At 41.3% G+C, this 23,503-nt stretch overlaps 1 protein-coding gene across 1 annotated transcript in view; it reads left to right on the top strand.

Annotated features, from left to right (window-relative positions):
* The window catches only part of LOC126407560 (voltage-dependent calcium channel subunit alpha-2/delta-1), an 84,590-nt gene that overhangs the window by 1,853 nt on the left and 59,234 nt on the right, over positions 1 to 23,503 (top strand). The window contains exons 2-3 of the mRNA XM_050072558.1: positions 7,590 to 7,671; positions 7,897 to 8,013. Coding sequence (XP_049928515.1) covers positions 7,590 to 7,671; positions 7,897 to 8,013 — 199 coding nt within the window. The remainder of the gene's footprint in view (positions 1 to 7,589; positions 7,672 to 7,896; positions 8,014 to 23,503) is intronic.

The following is a 23,503-nucleotide window of genomic DNA, read 5'->3' as shown; positions in this document are numbered from 1 at the left end:
GTAGAAACCTCAGGAAGAGCAACTGAGGAGGGATCCCTCTTCCAGGACGGACAGACGTGCAATAGATGTTGTACAGAACAGATCAACATAATAAATTAACAGTAATCCGTATGACACAATGAGACAGAAAGAGAGACAGAGACAGATGCAGGACAGACGGTAATGACAGTAGCTTACAACAACATTAATGAAAGTAATAATATTCTAATAATAATTCTGGCTACTGTGGTACAATACGTTGAAAGTATATTTTAATATCTGATAGTTTACATATGTGCCAATAATCATATGTGAATAATAACAGTAGAAGTGTGACTAATGATAACAGCAGCAGCAGGAGGCATCAGAATAGTTGTTGCTGTCATGTCATAGCCTTGTTATATTATCTTTTAGTAAAAATGTTTAACTTGCACACCCGCAATGTCAATTTTTCCTTGTGGTATAGAAAATGGCATATATTGAACTTTAACACCATCAGCACAGATTTGACTATTATTTGGGATCCATCAATCTGTTTAGGGAAAATATCAGATTTTAATTCTATGTTAATAGTTTTGGTGGGGTTAATGCAGATTACCACAAATCGATACTTACTTTGTTTTTAAGTATTTAAGACATTACTTTAGATGCATTATTTCTTTCACAAGAGACAGTGGCAGCGTAGAGTAAAGCAGTGAAAATTCACATGTAAGTGTTCAGTTACCTGCTGAGTGTGCATGAATCACATTTAACACAATATACCTGCAACTCCTTTTTATGTTATTTACTTGAATTAGAAGTTTGGTCACCAGACTAGACCAGAATTTTGGCATCTGTTCATCCTATGTATGCCAAAATCGTCTAAATATTAGAATTGCCTCTTAGTATAATACAGTTCTGCAGCACCAGTAGAAAGTTACAGAACACTCTTGCTCATATTTGAACTGGTGTTGTCCCAAATATGGATTTTTTGATACACTTTGATCAATACTCACTTTCCATAATACCGATATACCCGCTGTGCTCACTCGCTCTCTTACTGTTATTGTTACTACAGTTGTTTTGCTGTTCTCTGCTACTAACCAAGAAAAGAATAGTTGTTGTTGTCATGTTGTATGACCTTGTTATATTTATCTTTAAATCAAAATGTTTACCCTGTATGCCGGCAGTGTCAAATTTTCCCTCCAGTATCAAAAATTGCACAGAAGATTGAACTTCCAGTGTCCTGACAGCACTCACTTGAACCACAATGTCACCAATTAGAGTCAGATTAGACTGCTGTAGCTGAAATCTACATTTGTTGGGTAACCCTTTGGCATACGTACAGTTAGAGTCATCAAAAAATAGCTGTATTTTGTGTGTTGGATGCTCGGTGTTACCAAGTGTCAAAGTGGATTCCATGAGGTGCTTTGTATTTACAAAACGCCTCCATCATCTTGCAGGTAAAATCAATTCGTAAAAGATATATATACAGTTAAAAAAACAACATTCGACTGTTCCTTTCACCCACCTCGCTCATGCCTGGTGTCATGTTCGTAAAAGGTTCTAGCCTAAAGACCTCAAATGCATATTTCTGATTAAAGTGCAAAAAACACTGAGCATCTTTTCTAAATGTACATTTCACTGGAAGCTGACAGTCGGCCCTGAGTTTGCCATGGTGATGGTGACCATTCAATATCACAATCTTTACATTTCCGTGACCTTCCGTCTTGTTTTGAATGGTTGCTAAATTCAATTTCTATTAGAAGCAGAGGAGGTTGTAAAGGGCTCTTCTTTTGAATCCCCTGCAGAGGAAAATACACAGCCTGGATCATCTACCACATAGTCCTTTTTCTATCCTCACTGCTGCGGTCTAAAATAAAGAAATAAAAAAGAAGGGCTATTTTTGCATAGCTTGCTGTTCAGCTCATCAGTGAAACAAAACAAGGAAACTGTAACTAAGTAAATATGAATAGAATCAGTAAATATGTATGATCAAGTCTATCCAATGGCGAGATACCACTATAGGGATATAAGAGGAAGATATCAATTCATGTCTGCATGAAGAGGTGTTTTTTGGAGATTGCATGATGATAAGATGCAATAGAGTTCTTGAACATAGACAGAATGAGCCAGAAGAAATTAAAGTAGCTCTATTCATCAAGTGTACTCTCCTGGATTACACTGATCACATGGATGGAGAGAAGAACACTGATCATGTAAAGGTAGTTTTTCAAGCTGTAACCAGCTGGTTCGGTGCCTCTTTATGATCCCACAGTACATAGCTGTGTTGTTCGAGTAACCACTCTGGAGACGAAACATTTTGCACTGCCTTAGACGTCAAGAGCAACATTTCAAAGTGAATAAAAACAAGACGGGGACAAATACCACATCATGAGGGATTTTTTTTTTTTTAGAGTTTGTTCCAATAAACTCATGTTGACTGTGCCAGTATTTCAAAATCAGATCACCAACAAGCCCACGGGCATTGCACATCTACACTGGTAATTGTGAGAAAGACAGGGGGTGCTGGGCTGGTCAGAGCTTGATCCAAAAATCCCTCCACTTTATATCAAGGTATTTTTTGGGCTGGAGAATGGCTGAATTGGCCACTTGAGTGTTGGGGTATAGGCTACAGAGTGTGAGCAGCGCACAGCGGGTTGTTTTGGTGCAACATTGTTTCCAGTGTTTGCAGTGTTTCCATGCCTCAGTCTGCTTTGCTGTCCAGACTTCTGTCTTTGCCTCTGTAATGATGTGTAATTAGACTGTAGTTTAACACAGCCTCCCACTGAGATACACACTATGGGCCAACTCATTACTCTATCCAGTGCCAAAGTGATGGCATCACAACATCTGCCTCTCTCTTTCTTGTATTGTCTCTCCGCCTCTCTTTCTGGTTCGCTCTCATTTGCTCTTCCTGTGTCTGAAAAACAATGTAGGGCAGTGTCTGACCCAGTTGCCATTTGTATGTGCGTTAGTGTGTGCGTGTTTAATTATCCAGCGTTGTACCAGAGGCTGCAGTAATCAAAGCCCAGCAACCAGAGCAGAAAAAATTTAGCTACCTCAGCTCAACAACAACGACTTTATTAGCGTTAAGGCTTCTCTGAATCACCATGTTATTTTAGCCATTTAAATGAGCTGACGTTATGCGTGTGATAACAGCGCGATGACGATAGGATAATGGCTTTGCCCTGTTGGAGCTGAAATGAGATTGATTACATTCAGGCAGTGATCCCTTCACATAGATCAGCCATGACGGGCTGAGAGCAGGCCCCACCTTATGGCATTTATGGAGCATCGCCATTAAACTAGGTTGGGACCTCAAGTGATGGCTGCAAATGCATGATTTAAGAATGAGGAGATAATGTGCAGAGATTTTCCATGCCTATGGATAACACATCTGAACGTTTAAGGCCAATTTAACCAGGGGATTTGACTGCAAATATTCATATAAAGCAACAGGCGAAAGGCTTTGGGAAGTGGTAGCATAACTTTCTATTTTATGGTCCGTTACTGTATATAATGAGCCAAGCAAGCGCTTCACAGTCAGGACTTATTTGTGTGCACATTGCAGTGTCTGGTATTTACACACAGACACACACACACACACACACACACACACACACAGAAAGCAAATACAAATACAAGGGATTTGGTGTCGTGAGAATTGGGATGAGCTATTCCAAAATATTCTTAATAGATTTTGAGGAAGAAAGAGTCCATGTCATCCATATTGGACGTGCAGAGGAACACACTGTCCACATTCTGCACCACAGCCTGGGTTGTCTCATCCATTTGTCAGCACCTGGGAGTTTTTGTTATAGAGATTTGCACTGGTAGCAGTAGATTTCACAGAAGCTAAACTCTGGAGAGACGGCCCTCTGCTTCTCTGAATGTCAAGTCCCTGGAAGCACAAACATACACACACACACACACCAACAAACACACGCACGCACTGACGCACAAACACACACATAAACTCTAACTCACAATTGACTTGTCAATGCTTCAGGCTTTAAGAGCTTAGGGGTCCAAGGTCCACTAAAATACCTTACAATCAGTTTGCTGTTAGTAGATTTGGGGACAAGGAAGGGTGGGGCAGAGGAGAGGAGCGAGGAGGATCAGGAGAAGAGAACTGAGGTGGTGAGAAGAGAGTGAAACAGAGGTGAGAAGAGGAGAAGCAGGGAGTGGCAATTTCTTAACATCTGATGCACAGTTGTTGTAAGCATAACTACTATACGGAGCAAGAATCATAAAGAATTCTATTTATTATTATTTATGTTCACATTTGAGGGATCTGACTTGTTGTATTGCTCTTAAATGCACATTGCATATTCACATTTAGTAACTGTATCCCCATAAGAGAAAACAGTAAACTAACAGATTAAACATAAGGTTAATATACCATATATTAAAAAAGCAAAATAAATGCAAGCTTTAGCATTATTAGAGTGTAAGTATAAGTAGTGCAACTTAGCCGGTGACATATGAGAAAACAGTCCACCCACAAGGTCTACTCGGACTGGAGCGTTTGATCATATCAAATCATGTTCATAAGCAGATAAAAGTTCCCATAACAGACTTTACTATATATGCCAGCATGCATTAGAAGAAGTAGAAAGTTGAAAATCTACAAGTCTGGGACAACTTGGCAGACTCTGATCCACTGACGAAGATCATGTGATATGATCAAGCTGTAACATCCAGAGCTGAAAAATGCAGCCATTGCAGAAGCTTTAAAAACTGCAGTTCCTCAAATGGCCACTTGAGGCTGGCCTCCAAAACAAGCCAATCCCCAAGGAAACCAATGTTAAAATGCCCAGCAGAAATAAATATACTGTCACAACTTTACTGTTTTCCCCTTCCTAACAATGTGATGAATTATTATATGAGTCATGTTGAAATGATAATAAGGCTTAAAGTTACACATAATCAAGGGTGTGGCCGCTTTGAGTGACAGGTGGGTGCGTTAGTAGACAAGTCGCTACCATGATGACAACATTGGTTAGGGAATGTAACCAGCATAACCCTAGAATCACGGAGTATAGGTGTAGCTAGCTGTCACTATTTCAGTGTGTTTTCAGTTCATTAAAGTTAATTGTAATGTTTTGGTCGCCTAAAACAGTGTTTTCTAACATTTTGTGCCCAAGGCACACCAAAGGCAATCCAAAATCAAGGCAAGGCACCCCTGTATCTGTGCACAATAGCTTCTTTAATGTGTGTTTTCACTCTTATCACAACATAAGACAATAAATATAATAAAAAATAAGACAGGTAGCTTTCATGATGTTGTCTACATACAGTTTCTTTCAGTGGTAGATCGTCTTGTCATCATCCCTCACACTGTCTGCCAATCAGAGCTTTTAATGAGTCACACATTTATAATTCCCAGGAAAAAACATGGTAACAAATAGGTTCCCCGTGAAGGTTTTTTAAATAAATTAAATTAAATTACATTTTTTAGCCAGATTTTACCTCTTTTTTGGGAAATGGATGTGCACAATATACTGATACAGTCAATTAAAAATTCAGTTATAATTTTTGGTATAGGCCCAGTCGAATATCGCAGTATGCCACGGCACACCATCTAAGAAACACTGGCCTAAAACACCAAAAAATAAATAAATAAATAACCTGTAAGGAGTCAGATGTTCAGTTTTTTTCTGGTAAGTAGACCTTCATTTTTAATAGTTTTAAGCAGCCTGTTTTTTTTTTTTTCTAGTGAAACTAACCATTAGCATTGTCAAAGTTAACCATACTTCACCATGCTAACCAAGCTAGCAGCTAGCATCAGGGTGAGCTCTGACCTCAAGAGTCAACAAACCAATGGGTGACAGCCCAGTGGCTGTGTCTGTTATTTTATACAATCTATGGGTATACTCAAAAGCTCCAGAACTGCTTCTAAATCTGTTTAGTAAAACTGAGGGTTTCTCAACTGTTTCCAAGGTCAAGACTGAATTCATTCAAAGATACAGCATCATCAAACAGTATTCTCCTCTCTTGTTTTTTTTTAGTGTCTTAGAACTGACAAACAGAATGAAAAACATATTTTATGCTTCTTTTGTGGTTGCGGATCACCTGATTGCATCCAGCACCATTGGTCCCTTTGCACCTGTTGACAGCAGAAAGATGAGTACCCAAACACCATTTGGTGGCTCTTAACACCCTCACATACAGCTCTAAATCACCCTAACACAGTACAGAAGCTGGACATCGATGTCAGCTCTCCTTCACGTCGCCATAAAGCTCTGCCAAGCCTCAGTCTGCAGTGTTGTCCACAAACCCTAAACCATCTGGCTTTGGGAATTAAGGGATAGCATCTGAATTATGGCTGACCCTGCTCTAATATCTCCACCTGCCCTCTCTTTTTCCTAAACAATTTCACACTGTGCTATCCCCCCTGGTATTCCTGCTCTTGCAAAGTGTCTCATCTTTCTCCAGCAGCGTACTCGCTCAGAATTTTCCCCATCCATTGTGGATTCTGTGTCCCTGATGCATCATCCCCTTTCTTTTCTGGCTTCTTGATCTTCTGTACCTTTCTGTCTTTGTTTGCACCTCATCACCTCTGTATTGCATGTCAGCGTAGAGGTTTTGCACACATACAGTAACCTGGATGACTCTCATTATTCTGCTGCAATGACAGATTTGGGGGAATATTTTCTGGGTATGCATATCTGCTTTTCTATGTGTATCTCAGTGTGTACATGTGAGTAGGCCATGATATGTCTCTTTGCCATGATCGCAGCTCAGCCTGTGTTAGTGTGAATGCATTGCAATGAGAGCATCTGTATCCCATGCCAACTTGTTATCATTCTCATACAATATTAATGGCACTGTCTCAGTGTGCCTGTATGTGTGTGTGTGTGCATGGCAGTATATATGGTGAATCAATGCGTCCACATGCACACAAGTATTTTGCTCCTGCAAACCTCTCACACCAGGTGCACCTCTAGATGAGTCCAATAATTCTAACAAGTCACCGTGTCTTAATGCATAATGTGGTAGGTCTTTGACATTCTTCTCTCACCCATCTCAATTCGCGGCCACTCTGCTCAGGAGGCACGGAGTGATTTACTATGTCAGTATATTATAATGCATGCTGTGAGCTTATTGTGGTTTGACAAGATGATTGGAGGAGGATGAGAGGAAGGTATAATCCAGTGTGGGGCACCAGCAGGCTGGACCTGATGTCCCCGGAGCTCTTTGATATACAGAGAAGCACGTCGGTCCTGGCCACATCCCACCTCCCGCTTCTCGCCTGTCCGCTAACATCACTGTCACCGGTCACAACACTGGCTGACACTTATCTGATTGGTTGACTTCATGTTTGAACTTTAAAAAAGTAATCGTATTGGTTGACACCCAATGACACGTGTTTGATTAGATGACATTGGATTTGTTCCCAGTGATTCGAGTTTGATTGGTTGACATTTTGCTTGACCCATCAGGGTGTCTCTCTTTGGCCTTGTTTGTTTTTAGGGTGTGTGTCCAGATGGTCTTGTTAGATGATAGATGTAAGATCACTTGATTGACAGTTTAATTGCGCTGTGAAATGTCTGTGATGTCTCTTCTAAACTGGTTACTTCTGAGTCACGATTAAGATTGGCTGTGTGCATTGCTTTGTCCCGTAGGATTAAAGAATGGGTTGATCAGATGCAGAAAGAGCTTGTCACCCTGGCAGACACGGCCACAGCTGGGAAAAGCCTCACTCAGGTATAAACATCCACACACTACACACACACACAGAGCATAAAGAGAGCACAGAAACCAAATGTAATACTGCCATGGTCTTACCACATTTATCAGTGAAGTTGCAGAGTTCTTGTTCAAAAGTTCTGTCCTACTTTTTGTTGACTATAACATTTCTGACAGAGTATTTGTTAAATCATCAATTATATGTGTGATTTTACACGCCCACTGCTTTCTCTTTGTGTCTAGATTTTTCTGAGAAACCAACACCTGTACTCTGTGGAGCAAAACGACGCAGAGGAGCTTGTGGCCAGAGCAGCCAGGAAAATTGAACAGCTGCTGCGGAAGAGGTCTGCTGCCTTGGAGGTAAGACTCAATCTACTTAGAGGAACCAACTGTCAGTTTGCAATTTTACTTTGGTTTGAAGGCTGTACAGGATGAGATCTTCATTAAGCATGGCTAAGATAAGACGTTTTCCATCTGCTTCTTGTCAAGACATTGTAGACTTGAATATGTATATTAGATACAGCTGTGTACTGGCAAGAATCTAGAGATACGATACGCATCACAATATGGGGTTACAATTCAATACAGGTGATATGTTTCGATACTTTTTAATATCTAATTTAAGGATGTAGCGGTGTGCCCTTTTTGACTGTGCCTGTTTCATAGGCCCGTGTTCTTTGTGTTTACGCTTGCTTAAGTTGTTATGTTGTGGACGTGTCAAACGGCTAGGGATAGATTACAAAACAAAAGGATCTAGAGGTTATAACCAATACTCAAGTGTATTAATATTTTCCTACACCCCCAATAAAGGAAGCATATATTTAATCCACTTTGGTAGGGCTGCCCCAGGCTAAGAACTTTCCTAATCGACCAATCGTCATATAGGGCCATTAGTTAACTAGTCGCCCACGTGTTTCCGATATTATTTTGATTATTATATGATATATTTTGGGCGGGGCAACACAATGGTTTGAATTGAAGGTGTGAGAAAGAATAGTATCAGTAACATTGTTAACACTGTGCTACATTACAGAGAAATACAAAACCGTACTAATGAACCTTCATTAATATAGGCCTATATTTTATCTACAAGTGCACGTCACACACTGAGCGAGCCGCCTGTTAATGACGCTGTCGGCAAAGCAGTAATGATTGTGCTAAGTGGCTAATGGGCATGTAGCTACTTATGTGTTTCACATGATACGTCATGTTTGTAGTCGACCAATGAAGATGAGTTTACATATCACCTTGGGTTCGTCCTTCAGCTTCTCAAAATGATCCCACACTTTGGATTTCCTGCCCGACATGTTATTAACTAGCTTGTGGAATAACCGCAGGTACCAGCCCTGGAAATTAGTGCGGTGGCAGGTTGTGTCTAAGGTTGCTAAGCAACCTTATCGGGCATCGTATTGCCTGTTTACCTGAAATCCTGAGTGCAGAGCTGATCTTCTTTCAGGCGCTGTTTATAAGTGTGTAGGCCTGTTGTCTGTGGGACAGATGTCAAGCTCTGGGTAGCCCTGCACTAACATGATCAACTCTTCTATATTTATCACAGACTGAATATTTACAGAAGAAGGGAAAGATATCTGTGATTGGTTTGTAACGTGACTCCTGTCTGACTGCTGGGCGTGGCCTCTTCCTGCGTCTGTCCTTTCAAATTGAATTCCCACATGGTCCAGTCTTATAGGTTTGATTTATTATGACAAGGCACAGCTCCTAATGAAGTTTCACTTTTTTTTTTTCTGCGACTACGCGACCAATGAAATCTTGCTGACTAATGACCTTTCTGGTCGATATGTTAGGTCGACTATCAGGGGGCAGCCGTCACTGTTTGCAATCATACTAAAAAGGCAAAAAAATTAAGGGGGGAAATGTCGTGACGTAGGTTTTTGTGACATGGTAATGTTTGTGACATTTAATTATACAAATGTAATAATCAAAATAAACTATTATAATTCACCAAGGCAAATTCTTCATTTAAATAAACAAGCCGAGTGCCTTTGGCTTACATGTGACAGTACACCCACCAGAATCCTGGACAGAAAGGGCAAACTGAGAAAAGAGATTTCAATGTTTAAACTTTCCACTGGAAAATGTTCCTGTTGTTCTTGGCAGTTTGACTTCAAAAAAAAAAAAAAAAAAAAGAACTGACCTGGACTGAACCCACAACACTGAGCCTGAGGGCTTCAGCTGCAGAGCACCACAGCTCTGATGGTGCAGTGTTGGTGAGAAGATCTAATGGGAGAAATGCTGAAATCCTGAAATGTAGTCAAAACGTGAAGATTCTATACAACATGTTTTCTATTTCATACCTCTGTTTTTTCATTTGTATTTAGAAGGCAAATTTACCACCCCTTTGGACTAATCATTGCTATATTCAGATACAGCAATTTTTGAGCTGATTAGTGATCACATGGAGGCAGCATCCCTGAACCTTTTCCATAACTAAAGGCTTCTTGTGAGGTAAATAAGAACAGGCAACAACCTAGTTAACAATTCTGGAGACTGTCACTTTGTCACAAGCTGTTACTGTGCCTTAATATTTTGGTCAAGCACATTAATACTTCAGTGGCAAGGTGATATGTGTGGTACAGATCATGTTATTGTGTGACTTAGTGGATGATAGATTGTATGCAGTAACAACAGTGGGCGAAGCATACCCAGAAAAGAGTAGAAAGCAAGGACTGAGATCTTTCCTCTGCACTATCCAACGTGATAATGAGAGCTTTGACCCTGGGGATGTTCTCTCTTTCTCCCCCTCTTTTCCCTCCTTTTTCTTTTTCTTTTTACTTAGAAGTGGGTCAGAGATTCTCATCCATATCAGGAGTCTGAACTGTTTTTCATACATTCAGGAGGAGTTCACTGAACCTTTACTCTGCCTTTATAAGGCATCGCCATTGTTGTCTTATTAGTAATGGAGAGGGAGTATTTATGAATGTCCATAAACACATCTCCTGCCAAGTGTCTGTCTTGTGTATGTTAAGTAAACACCCTGGTGTCCTTATCATTTTTCCGAGTGCTGGTGCCATAAGATGTGTAAGCAGCGAAGAGAAAACTGGCTTCAGTGTATTATCCGAGAGATGGTTGCGAGGGTTGGGTGTGTGTTTGTGTGTGTCGAGGGTAGGTGGTCGATGGTGGGTGGGAGGGTCAGCTCGCCTGATGCTGACAGTCCGTCCAACCTCCGGACATCGATCAGTTCTCACTCTTTATTGCATCTTTGTGTCTCATCCTCTCCGACGAGTAACCTCAAGGCACACTGATATTGAATTCTCTGTCTTGAAATGTATGGATGGGGGGGATAAATGGATGAGGGGATGATGTGAGCGAGGAGCAAATACATGAATGTGATGGATGTATGGTGTGATGGACGGATAGACTAAACAAAAGAGGATGGGTGGTAAAGTGAGGGAAGATTCAGATTGAGAGGGGGTTGTCAATTTTGGGTGTTTTTTTGGAGTCTTTCCAAGACTTCTAGAATACATCACATAGTAGTGACACTAAGCTCCAGTCAGAACTTCTACAGACAGAGTCCCTGTAGATTTCACACTTGTGCTTTGAGCTGAATTTGCTGACCAATCATCCAAGTTAAATGAAGGGATTTGGCTGTTTATCAGACAGAATACAGGAAGAGATTGTTCATTGCAGTTGGGAGATCCTTTCTTGTTGAGTTCCTTTGATATAAGGTTGGGAGTGACTCTCAGTGTCAATATAATTGGAGATAGCCCAAGGCACTTGAGCCACTTTCGCTTAGTTGTCAACTGCTTTCAAACTTTCATCCTCACTTTGCCTCTCCATCTTTCTCTCCCTCTTCCTCCCTGTCTTTCCGTCTCTGATCTCTAACTCTGCATGATGGATGACCTTTGAAAGGCCACAGTTTACCTAGCCACAGGTGTGTGTGAAACAAGTGTGTGTCGAAGTGTGTCTGCTCGTGCTTCCATAAATAAGCGTGTGGCAGAGTGTAACATGCATTATTAATGAGTACTCGGCTGCACACTGTTAGGAGAGATCGCTTTATCAAAGGTTTTACAATGTATACTGGGGTTTGATCTCAACAGGAAACACTCACACACTTACACACAAGCACTCACACACCTACTGTGAAGTACACACATAGCAGCAAGAGTGGCTCGAGCCAATTCCCATTTTCCCTCTCTGACTTGCCCTTCCTGACCAAATAATCAGTATAATCACTTGACTGTTGCCTGTGGTAAGCTAAGGTTAATATGACTTTATGGCAAGGAGAGTGACGATTTATAGAGTGGCTCAAAAATGGTGTAAGGGTTCAAATAGCTCTATTGCTTCCAGGGCTGGGTATTGTTAGAAAATTCCAATACTAGTACCAATACCAGTACCCTCAAGGTCCAGACACACCAAACCAGCATCAAAGAACTAGCGGCGATGAAGGCTGACTGTTGCATCGCCTCACATCACCTTCGTCTCAGCCAAAAAGTTGCACTGAACACACCGCAAAGACTACAGCCAACGGCCAACTAGGATGCTTGTGCCTGTGTGAGAGTAAAAAACTCTCCATACCAGCCGGCGGCAATAGTCTGTATTCGTCATTCAAAATGGGAAACTCGAAGACCAATGTAACGAACTCAAGTTGCTAGTTAGCCAGTTAGCACACTCACATTGCAACCCAATGTTGAAAGAACAATTGATATATACCGTGCAATACCGAACAACAGCACGAACAAATATGAACTGTTTCCGCTAAAGAGCTTAATGGCTTAAAACATGATCTTACCTGAGATTAACACATTTGTTTTGATTGCATGCCCTCTTGACTTTAGCCATTGTTTGCTTTCCTTACTTCTGTTTCTCTTCTCGTGCACTTGGCTGAACTGCCAATCAGAGTAAATTTCATTCACTAACAGGCTCCACGGTCTGTGATGCCAATTCAGCATACTCAATCAGCCGAAAAAAAATCGACAAGGGCTGACTAGTTCCAATGTGCTGGACACACTACAAGAACTAGCGTGACAGATGCTCACCAGTGGCATTAATGTTGACCAGTGGCTGATTGTTGGCTTGGTGTATCAGGGCCCTTAAAGTGATACCAATACCAACAGAGTACCTTTGACACCTATTGGTCTACGTCATCCGATACCCATCTTGTAAATGAAAGCTTTCAGTTGTGTATATTCTACAAGATGCCACAGGCGTGTAGTATAGCCATACTATCAAATGTTCTGGTGGTATCTCTCCACCCTGAACTGCCAACTCATCAAGTACACTGCACTCAACTTCACTACACTTGAGACTATATGGGTTCTAGCTGCTGTGGTAGGGGTCAATCACACATCGTACTAAAGCAAAGGATGCTTGTGGTGATTGGCTGCATAAAAAGACATATAGAGACTTTTTTGTCCAGATCTGGGTACAAAAATGATCAGATGCAGGTATCGTTTTAGGCATAAGTTTTAAACTACTTAGTTCTAGGTTAAGCAAGATTGAGTATTAGGACAGGGGCGGCACGGTATTGTGGTGGTTAGCACTGTCACCTCACAGCAAAATGGTTCCTGGTTTGATCCTGTGGAAGGTGTGGAAGCCCTTCTGTGCAGAGTTTGCATGTTCTCCCCGTGTCAGTGTAGGTTTTTCCGGGTACTCCGGCTTCCTCCCACAGTCCAAAGACATGTAGATTGGGGACAGTTAATTGGTGACACTAAATTGTCCGTAGGTGTGAATGTGAGTGTGAATGGTTGTCTGTCTCTATGTGTCAGCCCTGCAATAGCCTGGCGACCTGTCCAGGGTATACCCTGCCTCTCGCCCAATGTCAGCTGGGATAGGCTCCAGCCCCCCCGCGACCCTCAAGAGGATAAGCAGTTAGAAAATTAGTTTGCATATTGAGTAATTTTCATTGTAGGCCACATAAGGTATATGCATATCTACTCTACCTTCCTGAAGTGAAGTCCATTGAGTGTCCTCTCAGATCAGCGTCACATTTATATCTGTCAACTCACTCCACATTTTGAAAGGCCAGTGTTGCAATTGCTATTAAAGTAAAATACCATGTCAGTAGGCACTGACAGCAGACACCCCTATACACATATGCATGAATACATTAACAAAGACATATTTACTTTAAAAAGTATGAAAGTTCACAGGGGTCATTTGAGTCAAGCTTACATCTACCACTCTGGAAAGGTTCGTCAAAAGCTGTTGACCACACAGTGAAAATCTGTGATGTGCCGGAGGCAAGATCCAATTACTTCAACACATCTCTCCCTCCTCCATCCACAGCCTGTTCTCTCTTGGTCTTGCTGTCTAAGTGCACTGTAATTAAACACTTAATTATTGATGCTGCAGAACTGTTATGGCGAAAGGCAAACTGATAAAACACTGAAGACAGACATCCACGCACACACATCAAGCTGTTGTCCACAGTCCACCACTCTCTCTTGCTAACAACCAGCAGCCATGTGTTTGCTTTTGTTGGAACAATCTGCATGAGGTGTGCGTGCATGTGTGTATACAGTATGTGTGTGTCTGTGCAATTTCCTCCCTTTTCCTGGGGTGAAGGGCTCTGTCCGGTGACTAATGAGCCAGTCTACAACATTACTTAGAGTAATACCTCAACCAGCACCACTAAAACTCAACAGGACACAGGTGGCCCAGCACTGTGTGTGTGCAAGAGTGTGTGCATTAGTGTGTGTTCTCAAAATGAAATCTTCCTTTCCAGTGCTGGCATCACGATTACTGGCATGCAAGTTGAGTTCATTATTGAAAAGCATTGGAATGATGGGCTTCAAGCTGTCATTTATGAACTGGGAACATTTTACTGGATTCAATCATCCGCATATTAAAAATGGACGTGAAGTGATTACTATTATTTAATAATGCCAGGCTTTAGCAGCAATACCTTGGTAATTGTTACTGCTGAATTTGTACGTTGTCAGTTTGCATCGTGGGTAGCTTGAATTCATGCCTCCAAAGATGATCCCTTTTCACTGCAGAATAAATATTTCAGAATGTCCATTGAAATTCTCAAACCTGAGCTGCAGCGGAGTCTATTTCTCTGCTCTTGATGAAATCAGTATGTATCAGACACTCTTACAGTAGTCACCTGAACAGGGCTAAATACACAGCATCTGTGCTGCTTTCCGTAATGCTCTTCTATACAGTACGTAGTGTATCCATGAGTGATAGATGGCTCAACCAGTCATATGTTTGACCTCTTTCCAAAATTGATTGTCCTTTCATTTATTGAACTGAAGCAGGGAGCATATTTAAACCTGTTACATACCGTTTAATTGGTGACTCTAAATTGGCTGTAGGTGTGAATGTGAGCATAAATAGTTGTCTGTCTCTATGTGTCAGCCCTGTGATAGTCTGGCGACCTGTCCAGGGTGTACCCCGCCTCTCACCCAATGTCAGCTGGGATAGACTCCAGTCCCTCCACAACCCCTACCAGGATAAGCGGTTATGGAAAATGAATGAATGAATGAATGAATATTATAGTATATTATATCTGTACAGTATAATAATATTGGTTTTTACATTTAAAAAATGGGGGTGGGAATCACCAGAAGACTCACGATACGATATTATCACGATATTGCGATATGCTGAGTATTGCGATACAATATATTGTGATATATCGCGATTTATTACCTTTTTTTTCCAACTGCTAATTAAGTAAATAAAGTTTTCAGTCTGTTCATCTGACTTTAATCATTTTAGTGTGGCAAAATGTGACGCAAATCAAACAGACTGACCAACTCTGTCATAAAACCTGTCAGAAATGCTGCCTACACCTGACAAATTGAACTGCTGGCAGATTTAACGCCCTCCGCTAGGCCACATTAAGATTGAGCAAATGGCTTCACATGCAGGTATCCCGCTATAACTGAATGGCAACACCCATGTTGCCATTCAGTTAGTGGGATACCTGCAACAGCATTTACTGTAACAACCCCTTAGCCTGGAAATCCAGACTCAAATCTAGAAAGATTTTGAGTCTGGCCCTCACCGATACACCCTTCCTACCCAAGGGGCGGTACTAACTGAGGCATTTCAAATGCCGCCGCACGCAACTGGATAGCACGATGGCCAATCAGAGAAAAAAACAAGGTGGCGTATTCATTGCAATAAGCCCCATTTGTGTGCCGACCAGTGGGGCTAACTGATATATTTTGCTTTTGCCATATCCTGTCAGCAAAACAGCAAAAATGTCCTTCCTGGAAGCGAAGGCTTCTAGGGCAGTCTTCTGTTTCTCTCTCAAGTTAAAAGACAAGTGTAGTTGGCTTAGCGTTTCTTCCAAAACTAAATTGAATGGACGCGGTCCTTCGGCAGCTGCCATCTTGGCTGTTTACTTTTCGACGCCTACAGCGCAGCGCTGTTGTCGCCATGTTACGCCCGCCCAGTGCCCGCCTCTGTCAGATAGACTGATCTGATTGGTCCGACTGGCGATTCAACGGGCTCTGCTCGTCGGGGCCAGATTCCCTTGCAGTGCAAATGTGAATTTGCTAGGGGGCATCTCGATTTCCAGGTTAATAATCCCTCATTCTTGTGCTGCATTTTGCAGGAGGTCTGCAATGTAACTTCCATATACTGCTCTGGTGTGCGTGAGACAGCAGTCACCAGTCCTCTCTGAGATGATGTGCGGTTATAGTCACATATGAATCCACTGACCTTGAAATCGTATGTTAAATATTTATATACATACATATTTATATTACATATTCATATTAGATGACATCTCTATGAATTTCCGTGCTATTCAAAAGGTCGGTATGGATGGCATACTCGCTTTTGCTATTATTACATTGCTTACATCAACTCCTGTTGATATAGTCACGTTCAGTAGATGCAATCGTAATTGGTATAATATATTCATGTATGTTGTACAGATACAATGATAAAACCTTGATATGTCTTACAGGCTTTGGTAATATACTGAATGTAAATCTGTTTACAGGCATCATTTTACTGGATAGGGACATATTATTATGACTCCAAAATTGCATACAAAAACAATTAGTGTCTGAAATATCTACATTAAAGTCCTCCATTTCATTACACAGATTTGTTCTTAATGAATGAGTCAATAAAAGTTGGCTCCATCAAATTACCTATTGGTACAGATAATCTCAATGCCAAATACCCCTATTAACATTCAATCTTACGATGTTAACAATGTGATTATACTTCATTTTCTGAGATATAGCAGCAGCAATGAAAGTATTCATTGGACTGTACAAGTACTGGGATTTCTATTTATAATTTCACCTTGAAGTCTGCATTAAAGAGGAACATATGGTGGGAAATGTGCTCCCAGCATTTTGCAAAGATTTACATGAAAAAAAAAAGTTTTTTGTGGTTTTATGTTAAAAAAAACAAAAGAAAATATGGCAACACTTTCATGTCTGCAGATCAGAACAATATTGTAAACAAGATAACAAAAATATAACAATGTATACAACTAGATCCTCTAATTGATGCATATATAATGTTCTCAAGGTTCCTTATGTAATGTAGTTCAGTTCAGTTATCCAGTTTCCCTCATTTAGAAGTGTGTGTTAAGTGTTTTTATTTGTGTGTGTGTTCTTTGTGGATGTGTTTGAGTCTTTGGGCCCCAGGTGTTGGACCATATTTTTATTAATCTGTTGCCTGCTGTCACAATGTTATAATAATGAGCACAAGATGTGACATTATGATGTTTTCGTGTGTGTGTATGTGTGTGTGTAAATGTGTGTGTGCCAACGTAACGCAGTAATGAACAGAGGCTATGATACGATCAGAGATATTCCAGTCTCCAGAGCAGATGTTACTCAACCTCCCATCTCCGCTCTGCGCTGATCATATTAAGCAGACAAGAGGTGTCTGCATGCGTGTCTGTCTGTGCGCTCGCAGTTGTGTTTATGTGTGAGTGTGATAGACAGAAAGCGAGAGAGAGGGAGTGGGAGGGAGCCGTGCAGATGGGGAATTCTAACTAGACTTATGGTAGGCCAGGGACAAGTGTCTAATGCATTCGTCGAGAAGAAATCCAAACTGCGTTGGTGGATCACAACATGCTCGAGGTTACATTTGAGTACGTGATTTGGACACAGTTACAACCTTCCACTGTCAAGAGATAGAGTTGTTTCAAATCCAATAAAAATCAACAATGATTAAATGTGACATGAAGTATTTTTCAGAATAAAAATGTTAATATTTTGTTGTAATTGCAGTAATCGAGATGTGACAAGATAATTAGTGGCCTCTCTCTCACCAGTGTGAGATGATTCTTCTCATCCACAGTCCACGTGCACATTGTTGCTCTCTGACACTGTTGCCACTACATTTTTTTGACTTTTGATCTCACAGGAAATTGCAGCTTTTTAGAATTTATTAGTTCCACTTTTATTATCAATTTGCCTTGATACCACTTTCTGAAAGGGCACTCAGTGTAAAGGAGTTTTATTTTTTTAATAATGGCTTTAAAAAGTATTACTAATAAAGGTGAAAAACCAATAAGCATTTTAATGGATTACCAACATTTCAAATGATATTATTATCTATAATTATCTACAATCTCATGTAATTTTTCTCCTATTGCTAGACTTTATTTCACATTTGCACTAATAGTGCCCTGATATCTGCCCTACACTTCACAGCAGTATGATTATCAAAATATGCATTTATTATAAAACTAGAGCTGAGAGACTGTTATATACAAAGTTGTCAAAAGTAGCAGTCTCATACAGAAAACTTTTCAAAGAAAGTTGTTTTTACTTAAGGTAATACAGTATATGATGGTATGTTGGCACAGCTCAGTCCATTACATGGATTAAGAAATTTTGCATAAAAAAAGTAAGGCTGTGAGTGAGTAGTAAAAGGCATTTTTTCATGTTTATATATATATATAGGTCTGTTAGGCCAGGTGGCAAGTATGACTTCTAATGTTAACAGTAATACTAGCAAGCTGACTCTGATGACTTGGGTCAAATTCCCAGTTGCAGCTGTAGCTGTCAAGAGGTCAGAGGCTGGCGGCTTTGCACTGTATGTGTGTCCTGCGTAGGCTACTGTTGTAGAGCGGCAAGGGAGACTTGATTCATGTAAAAATGCTTTAAAGTTTATTGATAAATTACATGGTAATCCAGCATTTTATGCAGTATTGGAAGGCATTTCTGACACTGATATCAGTATCAGAACATCTATAGATACTGTCATACGTTTGAAGATTTTACTTATGAAATTCTTTTTAGTTTTTAAGTTACTGTCATTTTCATTCCCTCCATTCATTCATGATGTCATTTCCGACAACTTATAAGACAAAAACATCATTCCAACTTCCATGCTTTTTTTTTATATAACATAATAGTATTTAATGTAAAAATATATAATATCATGTAATATAAAATATAGTTTTGGACTGTAAAAAGTGGAAGCGTCCAATACTGCCTTCTCATAAAGTGCAGGGGACGTGTCCCCTGTCTCCCTCCACACCGTAAATTTTGCATCTGTGATCAGGTGACAAACAATAAATAAATTCTGTGAAGTGGACAGAAGAGACACACGCATCTTTGAGACGAGAGCCAAAGAGCCAAAGAGAGCGAATGAGACTGGAGGCAGCTGTAGATTTACTGTTCCCATCGGAGGCTTTGGCCTCTGAGAGAAGTCATGTGGAGCAGCACGGCTCTCCCCATGGGCTCTCACAGCTGCAGATTCCTCTGCACTTTTGTTCAGTCTCACGCTCCTTTTCTCCTTTTAGTCGTCTCCCCTCCTTTCTCTTGGATCCTTGCATCCCTCTCTTTCTCCAGTCTACTGTATCTCTCCTGTGTCCAGCTCCTGGCCTTTTGCCACAGTCCTCTGTCAAACTGGAATTTGAAATCAACCTTTCTTTATCACTTCTGACCTCTGTCTTTCTTTCATCATGCTCCCTCTGCATATCTCTTCTCTTTCCCTCCAACTCTCCTCTTTACTCTTTTGTGTCACTCGTCTCTTACACCTCTGTTTCTTCCATCCGACTATGTCTATCCATCTCCCTTATTCTCCAACTCTTGTTTCTCCCAAGTCTCCTCTTGTTTCCTACTCTTTCTTTTAATCTCCCACTCTTCTCTTATTACTCTTTGCACACACACTTTTCCCAGGAAACAAACTAAAGCATTGCTGGAAAAAGCTCCCATCATTCTTTACTGAACAACCTCCACCCACCCTTGTATATATCTCTCTCTTTATCACCCCACTGTTCACTCTCATAAGCTAAATTTTAATGAGAAGTACGACCACTGTGATCATGCTGAGTCAGGGTATTGTTTTCCTCTCTTTGGACTGTCCTTTCCGTTAATCCATCTGCTCATAATTTATGTCTTTTCCTGTTCCATTTTCAGACTTCTCTCTTTTTTCTGCTTCTCCCACTGACCCTTCACATCTCCCACATTTTTACTTTCTTGTCATCCCTTTGAGCTGGGACTCATTATGTCGGAGAGATAACCAGCGTTCATGAATGTGGACACGTTGTCAGATACGAGGATGGGAAAGATGAGTCTGGATGTGGGTGTTAATGATCTTTTAGACTGTTACTACTCTTGTGAGTATTGCTTTGTTGTGTGGGGGAGAAGGCAGTGTGCTCTGAATGGCCCATTGATTTCAGGCGTGTGGAGACTTTAGACACACACGCGCGCACACACACATGCATATACACACACACATACGGGGAGTCTGGGAGGCTCTGTGAGGTTTAGCAGAGCCTGTCTCATCTTCCCTGTCTATCCTTTAAGCTGTGCTCTGCTTTCTCACTAAATGCATGGTGGGCTGCTGGGCTGCCCTGGCAGAATGACAACTAAGACTGGTGAGAGCAGGGCAGAAATATCCCTCAGTGGGGCTAGCAGGTACGAGTCCAATGCCATCCAACACTCCAGCTCCAAACATTTCTGTGCTCTCTGTGGCTGCGGTGTAATGATCTCATACATCAGCGTGCATGAACACTGGAAGGTGCATGAAATGAGAAATATTATGTGCCCTATTAGACTGTTAGAGCATTGATAGGCATAACAGTTGTTGCGGTCATCATTAGACCATTCCTATGTTCATCTGGGAGCAAAATATAGCCAAACAACATGTATCAGCAATTCTGCCTGCAGGTAGTAGTGGATGTTTTCGCCTCTTAGTATTAGGTGTCATGATTCTTATTAATTCCTTCTCCTCTTTGCTCCTTTTTCTCACTGAAGCACCTCATTCCTTAAACGACTCCACTTCCCTGCATCCATGGATCCAATTCCCAGTGTCCTCGTATCCACATATTCCTCCTCCCCCCATTAAAGCTGCAGGGGAGCGGCGAGTCTCCTCAGGTCTCCAGTGGTCATCCAGTGACAGAGTGGACTCATTACGGTGTGGAGCTGGGATATCTATACCACAATAAGTGAGAGGGAGACTAATGAGCGGTTAGATCAAGCACGCTACAGGGAGTGTGTTATTCACTCCCATTAACTGAACCGTTGTAGTGCTAAATTTGTGTGTTTCAAGAGAGAAACGCCGGCTTCTAATCAATTGGCAAGACGGCAACTTGCAGTGGCTCTGTAATGAACTGTTATGCCAGTTTAGAGAGGTTAGCTGTCACTCAGGGAGCGGTCTCATCAAATCAAGGGTCTGTAGTTTAGAGCGCATTTGATTGTGGCTTTGCTTTCTTTGGGTAGCCTGATAACCTCGCTGTGTGTACGTGTTTGACAAAGAGCGAGAGATAGGAGAGGATACAGAGAGAAAGAGAGCAAAAAAAGAGAAGGGTAATTAGGTATCTTTCCTCACACAACCCTCCTCGCCCTCCCCCATATCTCCCAGAGGGGAGAGGAGCCTCGTCAAAGCCCTGTCATGAATTTTTAACAACCCTGTCGGTCTGCTCTCTTAGGAGGTGTGTGTGTGTGTGTATATTTGCATGTTCATGTACACTAAGTGTGTGAGGGAGAGGGGTATATTGACCCAAAATCTGTGGTCCTACTATATATTCTCCATTAATGCAGAACAAATTGCAACAGCATGACTCATAATGTATCAAGTATTGACCATCTGTTGCTCATTCTCATGTATCATATCACATACAACATCATGAAGTGATCCGTAATCAATATCCAGATGTTCATGCACTGATGTATGTGTGTGTTTCTGCATGCATTTGCATCGGTTTGGTAACTATGTGTATGCATTAAGAAACACATTTTAGTCTGGAACTCTGCCTAAGTGATGATACTCCGTTAGCTCAATGGTGTGACATTAACATGATGTGATGTTACATTGACATTAGCTGACATTAACCTAATAAGGCGTTTTGCACTTGGCCTTTTCAGCATGGATATGAACTGCTGCCCCCGCTTTCTCTCAGGTGGCACATTATTACAGTCTTAAATCTTGGCTTTTCTTTTTGTTCCTGAGACACTTATACAATGAAAATATGGAGAAGCAGGTTTTTGTTTCGAATGTTGTCAAAGCTTGGATGTTTTTGCAGCGAGTGTCTCTGATTTTAACTATTAATGAGAAACAAATGGGATTTTATATGACCACCTAGGGCTGGGTGATATGGAGAAAATCAAATGTCACAATATTTTTGACCAAATACCTTCATATTGATATTGTGATGGTATCGTATTGTTGACTATTTTTTCTTACACAATAAGGTTTTTGATAGATAATCATCAATAATGTAGGATATGATGACTAAGTGGGTAAAGGCATATAATAGAACAGCTAGATCCCTATAAGAAGCCAGGAAAGGACAATTGAAGACTAGTAAGGGCCAATCCCAATTCTCTTCCCTTAACCTTACCCCTTGGTTTCAAGTGCACTCGCCAGATAGAGTCCCCTCAACGACCAAGGGGTAGTGTTGAGGGGTAGGGAATTTTACCTACGAATTGGGACGCCACTTCATGCAAATTAGGGTAACAAACGTGTTCACCAACATAAGGCGTATCGTCGACGTAGGCTTTTTGCACGGAGAACTCTGTAGACGTTCATGTCGGCTACATTGTGAATTAGCAGTTTTCAAGCATTCATAATTTAGCTCAATGCTTACAGATAACAATGCATTATGCAGAAACTAGTCCATACCCACTGGTAGCTTTGTCACCTTCTACCTATGCCAATCCTCAATCCCTATGTGCAGTTTCACATAGATTGACCACGTCAGTGAGTAGAAAAACGTGGGGCAGACAGAATGACTGACTGACAGAATGACACACTGACAATTTCCGTGATTATGTAAAGCATACCATACCATGACTTAAGGCCCGAACATACTCGGGCGAAACGTACGCGGAACGGACTCCGCAAGGAATGTCCGCAGTCATTCGGGCTTTCATAGTCGAGCGCACTTCCGCGTTGTAGTTTCCTGTAAAAATGTCCATGAAAAATCCCCGCGATGTGAAAAATACATGCCGAGCAGTCACTGGTGCGCGGAGCGGAGTCCATGCAGTCGTAAAATCTGAGCTTTGCGCGCACAGGGCTTGCGGATGTCCGCTTTGAGTCCGCGCAGACCTCCGCGGAGTCTGTTCCGCGTACGTTCCGCCCGAGTATGTTCGGGCCTTTAGTCATATCAAAAATTAGAAAAAAAACAAAAACATTTGTCCACAGGGGGAGCCACAGCGATCGGTCGCATTTTAGCCATTTTTAAGCATTTTTCTGTTGTTATAGCGCCACCCAGTTGCCAATTAGAGTTAAATTCCTCCAGTCACCTTAAGGCGTCCTGTTCTACATATCTACCAAGTTTAGTAAAAATCGATATGGCGGTTAGGCCTAGATAAGAAATTAGCTCTCTAGCGCCCCCATTTTGTTTGATGGGGTCAATAATGGAGGGGTCCCCTCAGATTATGTGTGGTTATATGCCTACAGCGTTGCGTGGTGATCGGTGAAACCCTTGAGATGTTATACACCTTTATGT

Source organism: Epinephelus moara, chromosome 20 (assembly GCF_006386435.1).
Source record: "Epinephelus moara isolate mb chromosome 20, YSFRI_EMoa_1.0, whole genome shotgun sequence".
Taxonomy (NCBI): domain Eukaryota; kingdom Metazoa; phylum Chordata; class Actinopteri; order Perciformes; family Serranidae; genus Epinephelus; species Epinephelus moara.
Note: the sequence above shows the minus strand (reverse complement) of the source record. Positions and strands in the feature narration are given on the sequence as shown.